At 34.1% G+C, this 23,826-nt stretch overlaps 4 protein-coding genes across 5 annotated transcripts; 3 read left to right on the top strand and 1 right to left on the bottom strand.

Annotated features, from left to right (window-relative positions):
* Positions 1-58: 58 nt before the first annotated feature.
* rft1 (RFT1 homolog) lies at positions 59-4,520 on the top strand. Its single transcript, XM_067373762.1, has 13 exons — positions 59-298; positions 399-484; positions 564-683; positions 1,098-1,287; positions 1,386-1,487; positions 1,592-1,726; positions 1,822-1,900; positions 1,987-2,037; positions 2,129-2,259; positions 2,347-2,491; positions 2,624-2,729; positions 3,393-3,642; positions 3,731-4,520. Exons 1-13 carry the CDS (start codon positions 236-238, stop codon positions 3,893-3,895), a joined length of 1,623 nt encoding a protein of 540 aa, XP_067229863.1. The 5' UTR covers positions 59-235; the 3' UTR covers positions 3,896-4,520.
* Positions 4,521-5,588: 1,068 nt separating this feature from the next.
* Positions 5,589-8,561, top strand: mustn1a (musculoskeletal, embryonic nuclear protein 1a). 2 transcript variants are annotated; one of them, XM_067373019.1, is made up of 3 exons: positions 5,589-6,012; positions 6,091-6,211; positions 8,422-8,561. In XM_067373019.1, the coding sequence occupies exons 1-3, from the start codon at positions 6,004-6,006 to the stop codon at positions 8,508-8,510; spliced, it is 219 nt and encodes a 72-aa protein (XP_067229120.1). In that variant the 5' UTR covers positions 5,589-6,003; the 3' UTR covers positions 8,511-8,561. The 2 variants fall into 2 exon arrangements, with proteins under 2 accessions (XP_067229120.1, XP_067229119.1); XM_067373018.1 differs by having other exon boundaries at positions 5,598-6,012; positions 6,088-6,211.
* A 744-nt stretch (positions 8,562-9,305) lies between these two features.
* ruvbl1 (RuvB-like AAA ATPase 1) lies at positions 9,306-15,103 on the bottom strand. The gene is made up of 11 exons (XM_067373017.1): positions 14,841-15,103; positions 14,415-14,501; positions 14,199-14,331; positions 12,950-13,101; positions 12,756-12,845; positions 11,598-11,747; positions 11,458-11,521; positions 11,170-11,368; positions 9,815-9,917; positions 9,644-9,735; positions 9,306-9,478 (listed from the first exon to the last, which is right to left on the bottom strand). The coding sequence occupies exons 1-11, from the start codon at positions 14,979-14,981 to the stop codon at positions 9,319-9,321; spliced, it is 1,371 nt and encodes a 456-aa protein (XP_067229118.1). The 5' UTR covers positions 14,982-15,103; the 3' UTR covers positions 9,306-9,318.
* Positions 15,104-15,472: 369 nt separating this feature from the next.
* On the top strand, positions 15,473-22,918 carry eefsec (eukaryotic elongation factor, selenocysteine-tRNA-specific). Its single transcript, XM_067373766.1, has 7 exons — positions 15,473-15,997; positions 17,576-17,783; positions 18,004-18,100; positions 19,209-19,373; positions 19,695-20,324; positions 20,626-20,782; positions 21,609-22,918. The coding sequence occupies exons 1-7, from the start codon at positions 15,700-15,702 to the stop codon at positions 21,788-21,790; spliced, it is 1,737 nt and encodes a 578-aa protein (XP_067229867.1). The 5' UTR covers positions 15,473-15,699; the 3' UTR covers positions 21,791-22,918.
* The last annotated feature ends 908 nt before the right edge of the window (positions 22,919-23,826 follow it).

Below are 23,826 nucleotides of genomic sequence, written 5' to 3'. Positions count from 1 at the left end.
AGATACTTTTATTTTGAAATTTCCGTGAAACGGAAGTATATTCTATTTGACAACTTGTACAGTTGTTAAATACTAAATGGCAAATACAATAGGAAACTACTGTAGTGCAGTATCATAATAATATATCTGTACAATGAATCGAATGTAGCGCTTATTTTTCACCGGTGAATTTCGGTGATTTTGTTGTTAGTTATTTTAAATAGTTGAGTTAAAAAAGTAAAAAGTAAAGTTCACCATGGGCTCAGAGGATGTGCTCAAGAGTGCTTCAAAACTGGCTTCTTATAATGTCCTGCTTCAGGTACTATTAACTGTACACACATACAGACTTTAAATACACCTTTATTACAGACATATAAAAAAGAAGTAACGTATTCCTCTTGATATGCTTTATATTTCAGGTGATGTTTCGAGTGTTGACATTTCTCTTGAACGCATTTACTTTGCGTTTTGTGTCCAAGGAGCTGATGGGTGTTGTAAATGTCAGGTGGGTTTACAGTTACACAACATAAACTCGAACATTAGTTTGAATGGGCCACAAACTGCAACGTTTGCTTTTGTTACAGGTTGATGCTGCTCTATTCTACACTGGTGTTTCTGTCTAGGGAGGCGTTCCGGAGGGCGTGTCTAAGCGGTGAAGGGGCGGGGCGTAACTGGAGACAGGTCATCAACTTGTTATGGCTCACGTAAGTACTAGAAATGTCTGTAAGTTTATTAACCAAAAATTGTTTTAGCATTTCTCAGTGTTATTTAAGAATGTGTTGATTGCTTTTTATAACATAAACAAAACAAAAAAATAATTTAATACTTTATTATTAATATTTTATTGCACCCTGCCAAATCTCACATCCATCATGGTTTATTAAGGCCCCATTCTCTTTATTTTCATGCTTTTGTTGAAACCATCTGCTTGCATTATTTTAAGTCACAGACAGCGAATTGTGTGTGTGTGTGTGTGTGTATATATATATATATATAATATGTATATATATATATATATATATATATATATATAATATGGAGTATTTTAGGAATATTTCACCTAAAAATTAAAATGTTGTTTTTATTCTCTTTCTTTTTCTTTTTTCTCAAACTGGCAGATTTCCTCTGGGGTGTGTGTGGGGTGTGTTATTGGTGTGTGTGTGGTGGTGGGTGCTCCAGGCACCTGATCCAGAATCCATCCCGCATTATGTTCCTGCTGTTGGATTGTTCTGCCTGTCTGCACTCACAGAGCTGCTGGCTGAACCTCTCTGGGTTCTTGCACACGCGCACATGTTCGTCCGTTTGAAGGTGTCTGAATCTGCCTTTCATTCTTTAAATTGCACTTAATAGAATCATTGTAGACTGAACAATATGAAACCATCTGATCAAATTATGCATATTCACAGGTGATTGCCGAAAGCTTAGCCATGATTGCTAAATGTCTTGTTACTGTAGTGTTGGTGGTCTCAGCGCCTCAATGGGGGCTCTATATCTTCTCTGCAGCCCAGGTACATATATAGTATGTTTGCATACTGAACGTATACAACATCTATAGTTTTCGGTTGCAATGCCTTTCTGTTTGTAAATCTTAAATGTGTTTTTCATTTGACAGTGTGTATATGCAGGGTTTTTGCTCCTTTGTTATGTGTTATACTTCATGCATTTCCTCGGCTCAGAGGAAGCAGAGAAGAAATCGTTCCCTGTTCATCACATAACAGACCTTCTGCCATCTAGAGTGGATCACGAGGTGTGACTTATTTTACAACACAACGCCACATCGGTCTCTTGTAGACTTTTTCTTTCAGTGTTACAACTAAGCTGTATGTTTGTTTTTGTTTATAGCCACTGCTGAACTGGAAGTTGACCACACTAACTTGGAGCTTTTTCAAACAGTCGTTTCTCAAACAGATACTTACAGAAGGCAAGTGCCTATCATGCTCAATTACTTTGTACTTTTTGTCTAAATGTTTAAATGCTGTTAATAAATATTTCATTTTGATTTAAAAGGCGAGCGTTACGTGATGACTTTTTTGAATGTGCTCAACTTTGGAGACCAGGGTGAGTTTGTACATTCATACACACAAGCTATTATATTTTATTACATATTATACACATCATATTACCCTTTACTTATTTTTTTTTTTTACAGGGGTTTATGATATAATAAACAATCTGGGCTCAATGGTGGCAAGATTTCTTTTCTTGCCCATTGAGGAGAGTTTTTATGTGTTCTTTGCAAAAGTCCTAGAGCGTGGACGAGATGTACGACATCAAAAACAAGTCAGTATCTGTTTATGGTCATAACTTTATTTAGTGCAGCCAGCCAGATGTGGCTTGGATAATTGTAAAATGCTGATTGGTCCACAGGAGGAAGTTTCCATGGCAGCTGAGGTACTGGAATGTCTTTTGAAGCTGGTGCTTTTGATTGGTCTGATCATCACAGTTTTTGGTTATGCATATTCTCATCTAGCACTTGACATCTATGGTGGGGAGCTTCTGAGCAGCGGAGCCGGTAAATCACAAATATGCAATACTGAATGTACTGTAGTACCTGATTTGATTATCTTTTCAGTTCAAATAAATAAATTTTCATTTGTGTGTGTGTGCCATAAAAGTTTAAATGGTTTGTTTGTGTATTTTGCAGGGCCAGATCTCCTTCGGTGTTATAGTTGTTATGTTCTGCTGTTAGCTATTAATGGAGTAACAGAGTGTTTTGTTTTTGCTGCCATGAGCAAAGAGGAGGTTGACAGGTGAACAGCACATCATTACCATACACTACTGTTCAAAAGTTTGGGGTTGGTAAGTTTTTGTTTTACTGTTGTAAGAAGTCTCTTATGCTCACCAAGGCTGCATTTATTTGACTAAAAATACTGTAAAAGCAGTAATATTGTGAAATATTATTACAATTTAAAATATCTTTTTTCTATTTTTAATATATTTTAAGATTTTATTCCTGTGATGGCAAAATTGGATTATCAGCCATCATTACTTATTTTTTCAGGATTCTTTGATGAATACATTTATTTGAAGAACAGATTTTATTTTTTATTTTCTAAGAACAGCATTTATATTTATTTAAAAAAATTGTTGTAACATCTTCATGTTCATTTTTGATCAATTTAATGCATCCTTCCATAATAAAAGGCGTCACCTTTATTTTTTATAGCGCTTTATACAAGATACAGATATACAGATCATTTCCAAGCAGCTTCACCGTGATAGAAAAAATAATGATTAATGATACAAAAAGAATTCAGTTTAAAAAAAATACTTTTTTGGTTTGTTTTTGAACGCACTGACCCCAAACTTTTGAACTTGAGTGTAAAATATTTTATTGTTTGAAACATATTAATATATTTAAAAATGTAATTTTATAAGAAATTATTTAAACAACATTTTTTCTCTCTCTCTAGATATAATCTAGTGATGCTGGGCCTGTCGGCCTCTTTTCTGCTGCTTTCTTATTGGCTAACCTGGATGTTAGGGGGCATTGGCTTCATTTTGGCAAATTGCTGTAACATGGCTTTACGAATCACTCACAGTATTGTTTACATACATCGTTATTTCCTGCAAAGTGAATATGCACCGCTGTGGGGGCTCCGCCCACATTCTGCTGTCATAATTGCTCTTGGAGTGAGCTCCATCCTTACAACCTTCTCAGAGGTATTGTAGCCTCATTGTTTACATTTTAATGTAGATAAAGTTGTGATAAACAAATTCAAATCTGATTTGAAACCATTTTGTCTTTCAGAGCATGTTCTGCTGTGATGGTGGTTGGTTGCTAAGGCTGGTTCATGTTGCCGTGGGGGCAGTTTGTCTCCTGGGTGTGGTCATCACAGTATTTCTAACAGAAACAAGACTTGTGGAGTTTGTCAAAACTCAGCTTCTACCCAAATACAGCAAGAAACTTACATGAGCGTTTACTTAGAAAACACCTTAACCTCCCCGAGGTGAGGTTGACACTAACATATCATGGACCAGATTTTGCCTTGTCAAACATTAGGCAGATTTGAAAAAAACATATTTTGTTTTCTTAAAAAAAATGGGAATGTTTACTCCAGAAGATGCAGTACTTCTATGTTCAGTTTTTGCTTATGACATCAAAAGAAGTTCACTTAGATGCTGACAGTTTGAAGGTTCTTGTCTATACCTTGTAGAATATTTTATTGAATGATAACAGAACAAATGCAAAGATATCAAGGGGTCCTTCAGTATTTAACTACGGTCATTCCTGCTTCATCACCATGAAGAAATGCATTACGATTCTTCGTCTTTTGAACATTAATTCTTGTTTAATGCTTGAGCATACCAAAGGTGTACATTGACAAAATATTTTGTTACATTGTACATTTTACATAACATTACTACTAGATATACTATAGCTGTGTAAACCAGTGGTGAACTTTGTATAAATGGTGTGTATGTATAAAATGGTTATATAATAAAATTAAACGGTGCTGGTTACCATTGTCTTTGAAAATGTTTTAAAAGAAACTGGAAAATATTGTCTACTCTTTTAATATCTGGGTACAAATTAAACCCTTTCCTGAATGTACTGTTTTGCCACTTTGATTTATATACAATATCTATAAAATGTTTGGATCACTAAAGTGAGGTAAGCTTTTTCTTCTTATTATTCTTTTTTTTTAAAGATATGAATAATTGTATTCAGCAAGGATGCATATAATAACACTTTATTATCCCATTTGTTAACATTAAATGAGGAATAAGGCTCTTATTTAGCAAAATGATCTTTTTTTTTTTAAATTATATACTTTTTAACCAAAAATGCTCGTCTTACAATAGCTCTGCGATGCGCCATGTATAGCACTTTGAAGCTGCATTGAAACTGCAATTTGGACCTTCAACCCTTTGGTCCCCATTGAAGTCCACTATAAGGAGAAAAATCCTGGAATGTTTTCTTCAAAAACCTTAATGAAGAAAGAAAGACATAAACATCTTGGATGACATGGGGGTGAGTAAATTATAAGGAAATTTTCATTCTGAAGTAAACTAATCCTTTATTCTACTTTTATTCACAGTGTATTAATTGTTAATAAATACAACTTGATTTTAAAAATGTATTAATAAATGTTGAAATTACCATCTACTAATGTTAATAAATGCTGTAAATGTATTGCTCATTGTTAGTTTATGTTAACTAATGTAGATAACTGTTAATGTTAATAAATGAAACCTTATTGCAGTGTTTAATTAAATTAGATGTGACAGTAAAGACTTTTGCATTATAAGAAACACTGAAGACTGGAGGAATGATGCTGAAAATTCAGCTTTGCCATTACTGGTATAAATAAAATTTTAAAAATAGAAAACAGATATTTTAAATTGTAAAAATATTTCACAATATTACTGTTTTTAATGGATGATCATATAAATACAGCATTGGTGAGCACAAGAGACTTTTGCCTACCACAAACTTTTAAAGAGTAGTGTACATGTAGAGAAACAAGATATTGACAAGCTGTTTAAAATGTTTCTTGAGTTTACAAACCAGTAAAACATTAGGACAGCTGTAGGTAAAGACTTAACAATGGCAGGGCATTCAGCAATTCCCAATTACCTCTTCTTAAAAAGTATGTAATTCCAATGAAATACACAAGAGAGACAAATTAACATTCACAAACAAGCACTTAGCAACCCCCCAAAACAACAAACACAACAGAGTACAAATAAACTCTTGCACTCATTTAGAAGCGCATGAGCAATAAAGCAGATTCAAGACACAAACCATAAACTGTTTTCATTTCTGAGCTGCTGGAACTAATTGAAGTACTGAAGATGTCATCCTTAAATAACCATGTGTTTATCCTACAAGAACAGTGACTGAGATTAAATGGGAGGAGGAACAGTGTGACTCATGCTTTGGCCAAAGGAATTACGGTCCATTTGGGATTGGACTCGGCAAGGGAAGGGTGTGTGGGTATAAATGCACATGCAACAAGTATAAAACAGAGAAACTTAAACAAGACTTTAGGACTTCACAACTCATTTTGAGAGTTCACCATGTCTCAAGTAAGAGAAAGAAGAAACACTGAGAGAAGAAATAAAGATTGTTTTGCTTGTCATTCATTTTCTGTTTCTCTTCAGCAGCGTGAGGAAGAGGAAGTTAAGAGGCCTGAGGTGAAAGCGGAGGATTTGATTGGAGCCAGGGATAAACTAGCATTTGGAACAGAGGTGAAGAGCAAGACGTTTGAGGTGATGCAGGAATGCGGTGAGTCGAGCAGCAACTGTTAGATCTGCAGAAACTGCAATAATTCAGATGGAAGGTTGTGTGAAATGCCACTGAATCCTAGTGTCTCTGTTTTTTGATTCTGAGCCAAGAGGAAAAAGAAGAAATGTGTTTGTGTGTGTGTTTGGGTTTTATAGTGTTTCCACTCCATATATAGCAGGAAATCAGAGCACACACACAAACACAAAGAAAGGACTCTCCCCTAGTCACTCTTGTTATGAAATGTTTATTGCATTTTTATTAGCCTTTTATAACTTTTTCCAGTTGTATATCATTTTACAATGTACTAATTAATCTCTATTATAGAAACAATTTCTCAATATGTTGCCAGTAAGTTATGACATTAAAGACTTGATTGAGTAACACTTTACAATGCATTAGTTAATGCATTAACAATAAGCAATACATTTGTTACAATTTTTTGTTAACATTAGTTTTAACATTAGTCATGCTAGCTCAGGTTTATTAAATAGTATTATCAACTTTGATTTTAAAGGGTTAGTTTACCCAAAAATGAAATTTCTGTAATTAATTACTCACCCATGTCATTCCACACCCCTAAGACCTTCGCTGATCTTTGGAACACAAATTAAAGGATTAGTTCACTTTTAAATAAAATTTTCCTGATAATTTACTCTCCCCCATGTCATCCAAGATGTTCATGTCTTTCTTTCTTCGGTTGAAAATAAATTAAGTTTTTTGATGAAAACATTCCAGGATTATTCTCTTTATAGTGGACTTCAATGGACTCCAGATGGTTGAAGGTCAAAATTGCAGTTTCAATGCAGCTTCAAAGTGCTATATACGATCGCAGACAAGGAATAAGGGTCTTATTTAGCAAAACCCTTATTCCTCGTCTGGTATCATTTAAAGCCCTTTGAAGCTGCACTGAAACTGCAATTTTGACCTTCAACCATCTGGAGTCCATTGAAGTCCACTATAAAGAGAATAATCCTGGAATGTTTTCATCAAAAAACTTAATTTATTTTCGACTGAAGAAAGAAAGACATGAACATCTTGGATGACATGGGGGTGAGTAAATTATCAGGAAAATTTTATTTGAAAGTGAACTAATCCTTTAGGATATTTTTTGATAAAATCCTATTGCTCAGTAAGGCCTGCATCGGCAACAATAACATTCCCTTTTTCAATGTCCATAAAGCTACTAAAAACATATTTAAATGTGTGAGTACAGTGGTTCAACCTTAATATTATAAAGCAACTAGAATACTTTTTGTGCGCCAAAAATATCAAAATAGCGATTTTATTCAACAATATATAGTGATGGGCATTGGGCAATTTCAAAACACTGATTCATGAAGCTTCGAAGCTTTATGAATCATTTGTTTCGATTCAGTGGTTCAGAGTGCAAATCAAACTGCCAAAGTTACATGAACTATTGAAGTTTCAAAACTCTCATGACGTAGCAAAGCCTCGTTTACTGAAATCATGGGATTTTGGCGCTCTGAACCACTGATTTGAAACAAATGATTCGTAAAGCTTCGAAGCTTCATGAAGCAGTGTTTTGAAATCACCCATCACTACATATTGTTGAATAAAGTCGCTATTTTGTTATTTTTGGCACACAAATAGTATTCTCGTCACTCCATAATATTAAAGTTGAACCACTGTAGTCACATGAACGGTTTTAAATACGTTTTTAGTAGCTTTATTGAAAAAGGGAGCGTTATTGCTGGCGATTCAGACTTCACTGAGCCATCGGATTTCATCAAAATATTAATTTCTGTTCCGAAGATGGACGAAGGTCTTGTGGTAGTGGAACAACATGAGGGTGAGTAATTAATGACAGAATTTTCATTTTTGGGTGAACTAACCCTTTAATAATGTATTATTAAATGTTGAAATGAACATGAACTATAATAAATGCTTTAAAAGTATTGTTTATTCATATTAACTTGTGTTAATGAACATTATTATAAAGAATTACCAAAGATTGTGTATACTATTAAACACTTTGATTCTTTACATGTAAAATGTGTATTTTACAGTTGGCTATACATTTAGCTGTTTTATTAACTTCTTAGCTATTAGTTCAAATTTGGTTTGTGCTTTCTCAGTTCGAATGTGTATATTTTTAATAAATTGAGCGCTTTGTATTGAGGTAACGGAAATTAAAATGTGTATGATGTTGTATTATTGTGTATTCTGAATATCTTTGTTTCTGCCGTTAGAACGAGCCGGGAAGGTCGCGCCATCTGTCTTCAGCAAAGTTCGCTCCGGATCTGAGACCGCCTTTAACAAACCCAGCAGGGGAAAATAACACTGTGGAACCATACACTCAACTTTGTTTCACTGAATCTTACAGCCAAAAACATGTTAGGTGCATTTCTAAATGTATCTAAAGCATTAACATTGAAAATAACGCAGTAGTTTTTATTTGAACACAGTACAAGAATCACCGAGTAACACGTGGTTAGTTGCGTCACAACTGCTAAACAATATTAATAGTTTTTGAGGCTGAATGCAAAGCCTTATCTTAAGAACACTATAAAATGTATTTTTCACTGTTTTTCTCCAATCATTTCCCCCCCCAAATAATAAAAAAAGGCTTTAAACAAATAAAACAGAATAGTACTTTTTGACAAATATCCTTGAATGCTACATTTATCCATATGGATTCAGACACCAGAATACTCCCCTTTTTTTTGGTTAAAAATTGTTTAGTTTTGTATTGAAAAGAAGTGAAATGAAATATTTCTCAAAATAAAAGAGTTCAATCCCATTTATATTTCACATTACTATCAAAAAAAGATTTATTTTCAAAACAAAAAAACAAAGGACAGCAGACAAGGACAATGGAGAACTTATCCTACAGGAGTGGGGGATAAAACCAAAGAAATCAGGTTGAAAGCATGTTATTAACAAAGAGACTTGTTTTCTTTCCTGTTCTTATTTAACATTTGTGAGTAACAGCAACTGACTCAATAAGATAAAACAATGCAGTAGCCATGAATTGCTGTTGGGTTGGCTCGGTACTGCTGTCATACTGTTATAATGTCATGACAAATGTGAACTAATCAACCAGTAAACCAAACTATATCAGGGCATACAGAGAAAGCAAAAGAGAGTTATTTCATAAACTTTGTGTGCTGATCTTGTAGGATCTTTGCAGAGGACTTAGCATCATAGAAGAGTTCATTAATTTCTTCCACATGTTCTTTATCGACTACTTCTCTTCCATGAACTCGAGCCAACAGATTGGCAGGTGTCAGCAGCTGAATAGCATATCTGCATTTACACAAAGACACACGTTAGCCAACATTACATAAGCAAATTGCATTAATTATATGAGTGAGAATGCAGGTAGCAAGACAGAAATACATATGACAGTTCAGTCTAATCATCTAAATCAGTAGCATATGTTGGGATGTTATAAGTAGTAACAAGTATTACCTGAGTGTAGTCTTGGTACCGATCTCTCCGAGGTGAGATAAAGCCTCCTCGCTGATGTTGAGGCCCTCTGTCTGAGCTCGGATCTTTATGATCTTTAGAAACATGCAAGTTAAAGTTTAGTTAGAGTGAATTTTTAAGGAGCTTGTTTTGACAAAAAATAATTATGCACACCTGTTTCATTTCTTGAGGAGTGTACAGCATAGTTCTGATAATCATGACTCGATCCAGCAGATCCAGCGGAATTCCGTGAGGAGAGCTGATGTCCTCTGTCCCCCTAAAACATAATTATGCATCTCTGTAAATTAACTCCTCGACCAATCAAATGGATCATTCATACAGTTGGTCACAGCAAACTGCAAATCAAATTCATTCCAATACTATTAGGTTTATTCAAATATATTTTAGATATGCACAAGATCGTTAACATTAGTTAATGCATTCGATATGAATATGATAAACTAACAATGAACAATATTCATTAATCTCTATTTATATCTACATAAAGTAATATATTTTTAATGAGTTGTATAAGTTAACATTGATTTTTCGTGAATGAAGATTAACAATGAACAATAATTTAACAATAAGTTTCCATTTGTTGACAAAGTAAAAAAATACTACTAAAGCATTTTAGTTTGTTAATTTCAACACTGACTAATATTTTATTCAAATCTGTTCTGTATTTAACAGACCTGAGCTAACATGAACAGTATTTTTTTTATTAACTAGCATTTATAAAGATGAATACATATACTGTATGTAACCAATGTATTGTTTATTGATAGTTAACATTAGTTTATGCATTAACTAAAGTTAACTAAAGCGTTAGAAAATATACATTAACCTAAAACTAAATAATTCATAATTGCTGTGTTTATTAAATTAAAGTATTTTATGTTAAAATGCCCATATTATGCTATTTTACATTGTACATCACCTCATTTCTCAAAGAGTCTGAAAAAAAGTTATTTGGAAGATTCAGTCTCTCTAAACACCTCCATTCTGCAAGCCTACTCTGCCCTAATTGGTCAGATGGCTCAGTATGTTGTGATTGGTCTACCGTTACAGAATGTCAGAAACGAAGCGCCTATTACCATATTTGAATTTTAGCTCTTCCTAAGCATTTTATACAAACAGTGGCATCATTTTTGTATTTGAAAAAGCATAATTGGGTACTTTAACTAAAGCCGGGGACACACCTAATGATTAGCTGAAACATTCTAAGACTGAACTGAACACACATACCGATTGTTTACTTCGACTGGAGCCGATTTATATACTCACACATGGAATTTGAACACAGACTGTAATTGCATACTGAACGCAACTGGCTCTGACTGGACGTGTTTGAGCGTGATCAGTCATAAGTATCAATTTACATTCATAATCGGCCTTACAATCGTTAAGTGTGTGCGCGGCTTAAGTGAGCTTTGTAAACAAGTTACATAAGAATCCTACAATTGTACAAAATTGTGACGAAGCTAATTTACTTTAAATATAACCCATGTTTCCCATCAAAAACACACCTGATAAGGCAGTTTCCTCGATTGGATGCAAACACTACGATGGGAGCGATGGAGCTCTCCAATGCTCGGTGCAGGTAGGTAAAACACTCGATGTCCAGCATGTGAACTTCATCAATAAACAAAACACCAGGAACCAGCTCTGCCACACCCTGTTCAATGTATTTGTTCACAACCTTATTGATCTCCGCTCGCAGTTTATCTGTATACAGAATACACAAACACCAAGAAACGGTTAAACATGGCCTTAATAAAAATTCTGGTTAATATATAAAATATTAACCATGTTACCTGTGATTTCCGTCTTTTTGGGTTTCATCAGTTGACCCATCATAGAGAGTATGTCCTGGCCACCCTAGAAAACACAGTACACTCATATAATTAGTGTCATGGAGATCCACTTGAAAAGCATGATGTTTGTGTACACATACCTGAGGTCTTGCATTAGCAACATCAAGGTCATGAAGTGTAACATCCTGAATAATTTCCTTCTTCTTGTGAACGTCGCCTTTCGGTAGCGGTACATACTCTTCCGCCTCCAAATCGAACTCTGTTGCAAATGTATCACATCGTCCCTGCCTCTGCAAACAAAAAACAGAAAGACTGATTATGGATGAACTCGATAAGAGTCTTGAGAGATGTTTGGACCATTAAAATAGGTCAATGTATTTACAAGGGAAGTTTATTGCACTTCATGTGATGTGGGATTTCATTTAAAAACTATAAATGTGTACAATACCATTTAAGTAGTGTTTGAGGTCAGTAAGATTCTGATGTTTTTGAAAGAAATCTCTTATGCTCACCAGGTCACACTTTAGTTTAACATCGAATTCTCACTATTAACTACAATTTTGCCTCAAACTCCTAATTACTCTTTATTAATCATTAGTAAGGTAGTTGTTTAGGTATGAGTTAGAATTAAGGAATATAGAATAAAGCATTAATATGTGCTTTATAAGTACTAATAAACAGACAATAGCCTAGTAATATGCATGCTAATAAGCAACTAGTTAATAGTGAGAATTTGTGCCTAACCTAAAGTATTATTGCTCACCAATGCTGCAATTATTTGATCAAAATACTGAAAATTTGCGAAATATTATTATAAAATAAAATAGCTTTTCTATTTTAATACATTTTATAATGTATTTATTCTTGTGATGGCAAAGCTGAATTTTCAGCATCATTACTCCAGTCTTCATTGTCACATGATCCTTCAGAAATCATTGTACTATGCTGATTTGGTGCTCAAGAAACATTTCTGATTATTATTTGCAAATGGTTGTGCTGTTATTTATTTATTTTTTTTAGGAATCTTTGGTTAATAGATAGTTTACCAGAACAGCATTTATATGTAAAGGATTTTTTGTATCATTATAAATATCCTTTCTGTCACTTTTTTTTGATCAATTTAATGCATCCTTCCTTGCTGAATAAAAGTATTAGTTTCTTTCAAAAATATGAAAGACAATCTTGTCCTTTATACCGCTGCCAGACTACCTGCCCACCTGCACTGACAAAAGATTACTTCAACATGCCAACCTCAAATATAGGCAGGAGAGAGAATGGTTAAGCAAATCCGTCCATACCTTGACTGCCCCGCTGTTAGCCTCGATGTAGATAACATCACCGACCTCCACTCTCTCCTTCTGCAGACTTTCATAGATACTGGGATCCAGCTGCATGAGCATATCAAATGCTATGAGATATGACTTATAACTTTAAACAGACATAAAATCGGTTTCCAAATATGCTAAAAAGCAGCACGCTTTCACTTCCTTACCTTCAACTGTTTGGTGCCCTTTGCCGTCTTCAAACCGATAATGACATGACTGATAGTTTTGCCATAGCCCCCCATTGGGTTCTCCGTCTCACAGGGAGTCAGTTCAGTGACCTCTCCCTCATACACCTCTTTAGTCTCCTTGATACGCAGACCTGCATGCACAAACAAAACAAGAATTTTAGAAATAAAAACTACAGAAATATTATATATATATATATATATATATATATATATATATATATATATATATATATATATATATATATATATATATATATATATATACAGCTATGGAAAAAATTGAGACCACTTAACATTGATTTCTGAACTTGGAGTGGTCTCTTAATTTTTTCCATAGCTGTATATATATATATAAAAAAAATACCTGTGAGTCTATTCACTTGTGTGTCTTCAACTCCCCATGCCAGTATATTTCTGTCAACATTGTAATAATGTGTGCATGCATGCATGCATATCTCGCTTGATTACACAGACCACATTGTTCCAGATATTGGCAGTCTAATATCAGACTACAGTAATCATTGTTTCAATCCATCTATTTTTATGCGAATTTTGGGATATCGCATTAAAAAGACAAAAAAGACAAACAAACACTGGATGGAAATGCCAAGACGCGCATAATACATTATAAAAATGTGCATAAAAACGTATAAGAGCAATTGAGTTGGATAATTTTATTTGATAAGAAGACATGCGCGTAAACTACGATAGAAACACATTTACCGAATAAATCCCTCGATAAGCAACAACAACAAAAAAACTCATGTGACTTTGCCTCAGCAGAGGATGTGATCGGATAACTGGACTAACCTGCGGATCAGTCTGAGACGCAAGTCATTTATGATGTAGGATAAAAAAGCCACAGGGGCTTCAACTTCCATTTTTTTTTTACAGATATTTTGTGCCAATTTCCCAGAAAGGGAACACATGGGATGTACAAGTTAAATTTGCAACTTTGCATGGAAACGTAGCTAGCGTTTGTGAGGAGTTACTAACTAGTACAAGAACACGTTAAAAAGTATTTGAATGTGTTTTCATGTTTTTATTTAAATCACATTTTACCTTTATTACTAAAAGTGCCTCTTAAAATAAATGTATTATATTCATAATAAAATATTACATAAATAATAAATAAATTAATAAACATATTATGTGTTTTTAGAGGTTACACAAACATATTGTCCACAACTGAAGCAGACAAATATGAGTTCTTCACATGAGAGCTCACCTATGGCTCTTCTGAAGTTCTCCATCAGCACTTCAGTCTTCTTGATTTCGGATGAATACACTTCACTGCCCACCATAGGACAGAAGGGAACTTTATTTCCCAGTTCCTGTGCCATGGCCAATGCTAGAGCAGTCTGTGGGGTACAGAAATAAAATTAACAAACCATCTCACATGCAACAGCTGTGAAACTATTTAGAAAAAGCTCTCTGTCCTTACCTTGCCTGTTCCAGGGGGTCCAGCCAGTAAAATAGCTCTGCCAGCCATCTTTTTGCAACGAATCAGCTCTACGATGATGCCACAAGCCTAATAAAAAGATAAGAATTTACATTTTTTTTTAAATAAGAAACACACTTTACAGCTACACAGGTTGTTCTTTATTAATGATTAATGCCAAGTGGCTGAATGGCAGGAAATTGGCCAGAAATTGTTGTAAATATTAAATAATCTCCAGGATCTGTTATGATCACAACAGCACACTCTTAGTGAATGTGAAATATGCATATGCACTTTTATATTGCTCCTGACGCATACAATTAATTAGATAATCGTTCTTTACAAATAATCAGTTAAATACAAATTATTAAATTCATTATTCAGCGTAATCAAATTTACTGATTCCCCAAATACAAAGCTGATCTCTACCTCTCTAGCTGTCTCCTGTCCCACTAGTCCGGACGCGGACTGTTTAGCATTACCGGCCTCATCCAGCCCGAGACCCTTCACGTGGCTGTGAGATGCGATGCGCTGCGTCTTGGTTGTGCTTTTCACCTCTTCGATCTTCATGTTTCTTATTAGTTAATTAAACGCTCTAAAACGTGAGTAAAACAATCTCAAGCCTATCTCATGAAAGGCCGTTGAAATCAAACACAAGAGACCCGCGTTTCCATGTGGGTAACCAAGGCGATTTGAGGAAGTACCGCCCTTTAAGTCGTTCTTTGTATCGATTGGTCAATGTGTAGAATCTCTGTTTAATCATTGGATGCCGCTATTGTCTGTATAATCACTGCGAATACGCCCCTATTTTCCATTTGTGCTCTATTTGAAATGTCGTACTAGAACAAAGATAACTTCCGTAGATTCCACAAATCTCTTTTTCTGTATGAAGTGTAAATAAACTCCTAATTATGTATTAAACATGATGTAAAAATTGAAATGTTTTTATTAGTTTATAAATGATTTGATCCATGAGGTTTATTTTCTAAAATCTAATGCTGTGAAGTGGAACACATGAGTTGAGCAGTTTTGTCAGGGATTGTTTTTTGGTAGCACAGGAACTGTCAAATTTCAGAAAAGTTTGCTGAATGCAGTAAGAGTAGAGACATTTAGCATGTAATTTAATCTCTCATATCAGAACTAATTAGTGAATATTATTAAATTCCACCAAATTAGATACATTTGGTTAATTGACAGTTTAATATTGAGCTGGTTAGGTTGAATCAACAGCGCTGCTGTCAGCAGTTCAAAGTCTGCGCACTGAGTCTGTAACCCAACTATTCCAGTGATGGCAGATTCTAGTCTTCCTAAAACGCTGAACTTTAACGTCGGTGTCCTCGGCCATGTGGACAGTGGAAAAACGTCTCTCGCCCGGGCGCTGAGCAGCACCGCATCCACCGCAGCCTTTGACAAGAACCCGCAGTCCAAAGAGCGGGGCATCACGCTGGATCTTGGCTTTAGTGCGTTTACGGTGCCCTTACCGGAGCACCTGAGAGAGTCCTGCGGGGATAGACAGTACGACAGTCTGCAGTTCACACTGGTGGACTGCCCGGGACATGCCTCCCTCATATGCACTATCATCGGGGGTAAGTGCATAAAAAATACTTGGTTTATATTAGTTGGGTAATGGTTACACCAATTAAATCCACAATACAAGACTGCATGTTTTACAAGTTTGCCTGGATCAATATGTAATTCATGGAGTATGTAAAACAAAGCAATGCACCATTAAATGTCTTTTAATTTCTAGTATGACTATAAGTAGTAGAAGGGAAGTAACCTGTCTGGGCATTTTGGTCCAGCACTACAACTTTTGATCAGTAGGTGGTGTGTGTGTATTTGAGATCATATTAACATAGTCATACTTGACCAGGATGAGGCCCAAACTGAGCAAAAATATGTAAATTTGTGCAATGTTCTTATATATATGTAAAGTAAGAAGAAATTCTGTTAGCTTGTAGTGTAAATAAATAGGATTGAATCCTCAAATCCTTAGTCAGATGATATTTAATACTTAGTTTTATGATCAAAGCTCTTTGGTTTTAATTGTGGGGAGCAAACATATAATGCAATCCAGTACAATGATGATTAAGAGATAAATAAATGCTCCTTAACAACCTGTTGTTTTATATTTGATTCTTACATTTTAACAGGATTTTTTTTTTAAATATATATGTATGAATAATCAAGTAAAACTAAGTTGCTTTAGTTCAGTAAATGTCTGTCTTGAAATATTAATAACAATCTGAAAGTTATTCTTACATTTACTATGTAAAAATTAAAAATCGTTAAAGAATTCACACCAAAAAGACATGTACCATGACATGGACATTTTTAGAATTATACTAAAATGCCTTTTACTTGATTAAAAATTATGAACTATCAATCAGAGTGCAGAAAGCATGTAGTAGATTGTGTACCATCTGCCATTGTATGGTACCATATTATAGGATTAAAACATATCAAAAGACAAATCTACTTTTAATGACAGACTTGTGATGTTACTATAAGATAAGATATATCTGCATAGATTAAATAAAATGCATTTACCATGAAATTTAGAATAATCATGATCAGATTCTGTCATTTAATGCATTTCCAATTATACAACAGAATTAAGTGCCTTTAATACAATCGCATCTATTTGCTAACATAGGTAGTTATGGTTATAACACATGCTTTCGATATTCCTCTATACAGAAAAAAATGTAGCTCACATGATTTTCTTGCATACGCAATCTCATAGGTTTTATAAAAGAGGGATTTATGAAGAAATATATTATATGAAAAAACAATGTCTAGAGGGTTTTTGTTAACCTGTGGGACCAAACAAACTGAAGTGTAGTGGGAATGTCAAGTGTAATTGCATTGTTGGCATTGGTGTGTGTGTGTGTATGTGTGTGCATTTATGGCACATGTGGTTGATTAAGGCGGAAGGGGGCTGTTCGGGGCTCCAGCTTGACTTCCTCTCTCCCCCAGAGGGGATCTCTCAGGAAAGAATGAGTGCCAGAGAGAGGGAGAGAAAAAGGAGGAAAGGAAAGGCAATAGCCTGGTCTCCTACTTCTCTTATTTTTTTCTCTTTTTTCTGTTTTGCAGTGATGATTTTACTCTTTTGTTTGTCATTGTTGAACTTATATGTTTCTCATCTGTGTGCTTGCATTTAGGTGCTCAGATCATTGATCTGATGATGTTGGTGGTTGACGTTGTGAAAGGTATGCAGACACAAACAGCAGAGTGCCTTTTGATTGGTCAGCTCACCTGCTCCCGCATGATCGTCATACTCAACAAAACAGACCTGTTGCCTAGTGACAAAAAACAGGGAGCTATTGACAAAATGACTAAGAGGATGCACAAAACTCTTGAGAACACAAGGTAGACATTGTCAAGCACACGTTTCACTATATATTCTAAAAATAATATGTTTTGCCAGCTTTATACTGCTAAATGCAACTATAAGGCATGGAGATATTAAGAAATTATAAACATTAGCATCATGATTTTCTGAAAAGCTGCTTTTGAAAATGATTTGTATTGTAAAAAGTGCTATATACAAATAAAATTGAATTGGCTTGATTTATTTTTTGCTTGTCAGATTTAAAGGATGCCCTATTATTGCTGTGGCAGCAAAGCCAGGTGGTCCTGAGGCCCCGGATACAGACGAGCCACAAGGGATAACTGAACTCATAGATGTGAGTTAGTGGGTGTGCTGCAGTCGGAGACTACTTTAAAAAATTTTTAGTGCTGTCAATCTGTAAAAACAAAACAAAACAACAACAACTAATTAACATTTTTCCTGTGATTAATGCGATTAAAAACATTGAAGTTTTTAATATATATTTTTATAATGTAATAATTTCAGAGTTAATCTCCAAAATAACTTAGAAATAATATAAAGACCGTATATTTAAAAAAAAAATGAATGGCATATTTTTATGAATAAAGGCCAGTATTACTGATACTAATACTGCTGATGATGTCTCAATTATACTGATTTTCTTTTTAAATTTTAAACATTAATTATAACAATTCAGCATTACAGTATCATTAAAAACTAACATTTATTAGGCTTTTAAAAATATAGCAACTTTTAATTTAAGTGAACTTAAAATAATCTTCACATAAATTCATTATAATAAATATCAGTTAACCTGTGCCCTAAATATACAGAAATTGAATAAAATCTGCTCTGCATTAATTAAATATAGTTTAATCCTTAGTAAAGCTACATAAGTTTTTGTCAACATTACAACATTAACAGACAGCGTGTTCTCTTTTTTCTCGTGCATGAATGGTTTAAAAGCATTTGCATGAATAAGAGCGTGATCATATAAGGTAATACTAGCCAAAGGATTAAGGAAAAAACTGATGCTGCATTAAATATTTTTAACGCGTAAAACTGAAAAAAATTATTCGCATGTGTTAATTTTGACAGCCCTCATTTTTATATGTATAAATTAAAATACCTAAATAAAGAATAGTTATGATGTAAAAGAAGTTAAAAACCCTTTAAGATATATATAGGACACTAAATCAAATGTATGCAAATTTGTAACACTGACTGTGTTAACTACCTACAAAAGATCCGATTTCCTTTTTTCCCTTTATGCATGCTAGACTGTAACATTGTCAAATCATGCTGGATAACAGAGATCAGGTTTAGCACAAACTAGTTTATACTAGCTTGGATGTTGTCATACTGTAGCTAAAGGGGGATTTTAAGTCTTAAGCTTTTTGTTATTACTGTATTTCGAAAGTTATGGACCATATTTCTGAGGTTTTCTCTTACTATGTGCTCAGTTATTGAAGGCGCAGGCCTTCCTTCCTCATAGAGATCCGTCAGGTTCTCTTCTCATGGCTGTAGATCACTGCTTCTCCATCCGTGGCCAGGGAACAGTCATTACCGGCACCATCCTACAAGGTTCGCTCAGTGTCAATGATACTGTGGAGATACCGGCGTTAAAGGTACTGATCAATACATACGCTGCATAGTTTTTATAAGCACAACCATTTTCAATATTGATAATAATAAGAAATGCTGCTTAAGCACCAAATCAGCAAATTAGAATGATTTCTGAAGGATCATGTGACACTGAAGACAGGACTAATGATGCTGAAAATTCACAGGAATAAACGACATTTTTAAAATCTATTACAATAGAAAACACATTTCATAATGTGTTACTGTTTTTACTTTATTTTTGATGAAATAAGTCAGGCTTTTGCAACATTATGTGTTGACATGATCAGCTTCTTACTTATTTTTATTTTTTTATTATTCCTTAGGTAACTCGCAAGGTCAAATCTGTGCAGATGTTTCGTAAGCCAGTTCCTAGTGCTATGCAAGGGGATCGGGTTGGCGTGTGTGTGACACAGTTTGACCCAAAACTGTTAGAACGGGGTGTGGTTTGCACACCAGGTTCACTGCAGACTCTTTACGCTGCTATTATATCTGTCCAAAAGATTGAATACTATCGTGGAGCACTTAGCAGCCGTGCAAAGTTTCACATCACAGTTGGACATGAAACCGTTATGTCCCGTATCTCATTCTTCAATCGAGTGCTTCCTGGCAAAGCAAATGGAGACTGTAGCCCCACCTCTCAAGAGCAAAGTGCAAGTTCTTTCTCATTTGATTGGGAGTTTCACCACCTGGATGAGTATTTGACTATTCAGGCAGAAGGCGGGATAGGGGAACCACAGCAATGGGCTTTACTTGAGTTTGAACGACCGGTCACATGTCCACCACTTTGCTTAGTGATTGGGTCACGACTGGACTCCGATATCCATGGTAATGCATGCAGGCTTGCCTTTCATGGGAAGCTTCTGGAAGGGTTTGAGGACAAAAACTACACAGAGACAACACTTCCTCGACTCAAAATCAGCAAAGACAAGCAGAAAGAAGGAGCAGTGGAGCGGGTAACTGCAAATATTTATATATTGATAATGAATAAATAAAAAAAATACACATACTACTGTTCAAAGGCTTGGGGCCATGATTTACCAACCCCAGACTTTTAAATGGTAATGTACATGATATATATGATTTAAGTGTATCATTTATTTCAATATATCCAGTGTCATATTTTGTTTATTTTTTTCCCTACACAATTCTTACTAATTTGATTAATTTATTTGACAGTTTTACTGTCTTTTGAACACCTCATGTACTCTGTCTGTAGCTAATCAGTTTTGTCCAATTTTTTTAATCTTTGGTCAGGTGACAGATGACTACACTGTGATTGGTCGAAACCTGTTTAAGAAGGAGACAAACCTTCAGCTGTTTGTGGGTTTAAAAGTTACACTGTCGACGGGAGAAACAGGGTCCATTGAAGGTGGCTTCGGCCAGAGCGGCAAGATCAAAATCAGAATACCAGGTAAGCAAAGACAAATACTTACTCATTTACTCTTTTTTGACTTATTTTTACATCCATGTGCTCATTCATTCAGCATATACATAAAAGCTGCTCTCATATAAAGTTACACACAGCAAAAATGCACGCTGTATCTTAAGTATACGTGCAAAAAAAACTCACATCCTTTTCCTGACCCTCAAGGCTCTCTTGTGTAGGTAGACTTCAGCCACACAAATATATATATATATATATACACACACATATACACACACACACACACACACACACACACACACACACACACACACACACACACACACACACATTACAGCACACACCTCTCTTCAGGCCCATTGAAATTAAGTGGAATGAATGTATTCATAACCACACTGGAAAGGACACTTCCTTTTTGTATGTTACCTCACATTTTTTAGTCTAGTTTGAAAAAAAAAAAAGTATACAAGTCAGTTGAAATGAAGCTGAAATAACATAAAGTATAAATATTAATTGAAAAACTTAAGCTAAACGAAATTATAATTTATACTGGAAATAAATAAAAAATAATAAATTAAACCTAAATAGCAATAATTATATAAAAAATATAATGACAAAAACACAATATTATTCATTTTTATTAATAAAACTAAAATAAAAACTAAAATAACACTGACATAATTAAGTTAATCTAGAAGTATTTTTTTCCATTAAATTTTGATTAATGCAGCAGTTAAAACATAAATGATCATATGATCAATGTATCTAACAAAAACAAGAGGGATATATTCTGTCTAGTGTCTTTGTATGCCCCTTGTCCATGAATGCCTGTGCTTTCTTTCTCTTCTGTTAGAGGGGCTGAAAGAAGAAACCAAGCAGCTTCTGTCCTCTTCCTCTAAGAAGAAGGGGAAGGGTGGGGCCAAAAATGAATCCTCCAAATCTGAGGAAACCAAGCCCGACGCTCAGCCAGTTACCATACACTTGAACTTCAAACGTTATATATATGATCCCCACAAAAAGATGGTGCAGTCCTGACCCTCAGTCTGATCATTCCTGATAAGAGCTGAAAGGCGGACAGGAATAACAGACACTACTAAAGTCTGGGATATGGAGCAGGAAACTTCTTGTGTGCAGAGTTTCTATTCTGTTACTTTGCATTTGTATTATTCCTTTAAATATGGAATAATAAAAATGAATAAAATGAAAACATTGAATATTCCTTCAAGACACATCATTCCCTTACTAATAAGTGCTGTTATATGACTGCTAATAAAACCAATATTAGCTAAACTGCGCTAGTTGCAGTGTACTTTTTTTGTGTGATTTTACATTTTGTTTGCAAATATTTGTGCGTCTTTGAGTTTTGTGTAGTAAGAGTTTTTGGGACATTGCTTTAGGGCAGTGAGCATTGTGAATATAGGCAAATATATCTATTGGCAAATGGGCAAAATATGTTTCCACAGACCCCATCTTTAGTTACTCTAGAAGTATAAATATCCACTTTTCATTTCCACTGTTTATGTTTGTTTATGCATGTTGTCTTGCTTGTGTAAAAAAAAGAAACATAAATTTAAAAAACAACTATGACCTTTTATAGACCACAATAAGTCTTTTCATTGTTTACTGATTTGCATATATTCCAGTAACGTTGTGGCAACTTGGGGGAATCTGTAGTCAAATTCATTCTTAATTTGCGAGTATACAAAAAGCAGCTGTACTAAAATATTAAATGCCATCTGTGTTGATATACTTCCCTGTTTGTACCTGACATTCCAGATAAGCACAGAGCCTTTATTTGTTATTCATTATAATTGCCAATAACTGGACTTTTGTACATTTGTGTATGTATAGGTATAAACTGCCTATCACTCCATCACTTTCATTCTCTTACGCACACTTTCTTTGACTAGCAAATGTGCTGTCATGGATTGATTTACAATAATCGCATTTATTCCAATAGGAAGATGTGTTGTTCTAACTGACGTTAAAGTAGTCCATGCAATTTACGATAGCTTTGACTGAATTTTAAGTTATTATTCCCTGAAAATGTTCCCCTTCATTTTGGCTTTCAAATCACATTCATATTTAAACCTGCCACAAACATCACAAACAACACGACGGAGAGTAAATGAGAGAATTTTTCATTTTCATTTTTAGGTTAATTCTTTATTGCCCAACTATTCATTTTATGTTTCATTCCATATGATGAAAGTATACATTTAGCATTTTAAATGACAAACAATTATGTCATATCTTCCTCTATTTTATTTGTCTTTCAGCTCTGAAATTGGTCTGTCACTTTATAATATTCTTAGAAGTATTTTGTGGTTGTAAACTACTCGACCATTCAAAAGTTTGAGGTCAGTAAGATTTTTTTTTAAAGACGTGTATTCTTTTATTCGGCAAGGATGGATTCAATTTATCAAAAGTGACAGAAAAGACATTTAAATTATTTTTATTTTTTTCATTAATACAGATTATTCACTAAAAAAATGTTAATAACAAGATCTCAGAGTGTCAGAAAAAAAATAATCTTAATTATGTCAGATAACACTTAAGCAAAACATGGTCAGGTCAAAGTGTCTGAATAATGTTTGGTTCCAAATTTTTATCAGTTTTACTGGTAGTCCACTGTATGAATAAATTTTGGGTATAATATGTCACAGTTTACTTTATTTTGCTATCCTCACTTACATAAATGAACTATTGTGTCCTGCACCCACTAGTAAAAATATATATATAAAAAAATATTGGTTTGACTATATATATATATATATATATATATATATATATATATATATATATATATACATCTATATATCTATATATATCTATATATATCTATATATATATATATATATATATATATATATATATATATATATATATATATATATATACTGTTTTAACAATAATAATAATAAATGTTTCTTGAACAGCAAATTAGAATGATTTCTGAAGGATCATGTGACACTGAAGACTGGAGTAATAGCTGCTGAAAATCAGCTTTGCATCACAGCAATAAATTACTTTAAAAAAAAAACTTATAAATTGTAATAATATTTAAGAAT

The sequence above is a fragment of the Chanodichthys erythropterus genome, chromosome 21, assembly GCF_024489055.1.
Source record: "Chanodichthys erythropterus isolate Z2021 chromosome 21, ASM2448905v1, whole genome shotgun sequence".
In the NCBI taxonomy this organism is placed as follows: Eukaryota; Metazoa; Chordata; class Actinopteri; order Cypriniformes; family Xenocyprididae; genus Chanodichthys; species Chanodichthys erythropterus.
The sequence above is the reverse complement of the archived record's forward strand: the minus strand, read 5'-3'. Positions and strand labels throughout refer to the sequence as shown.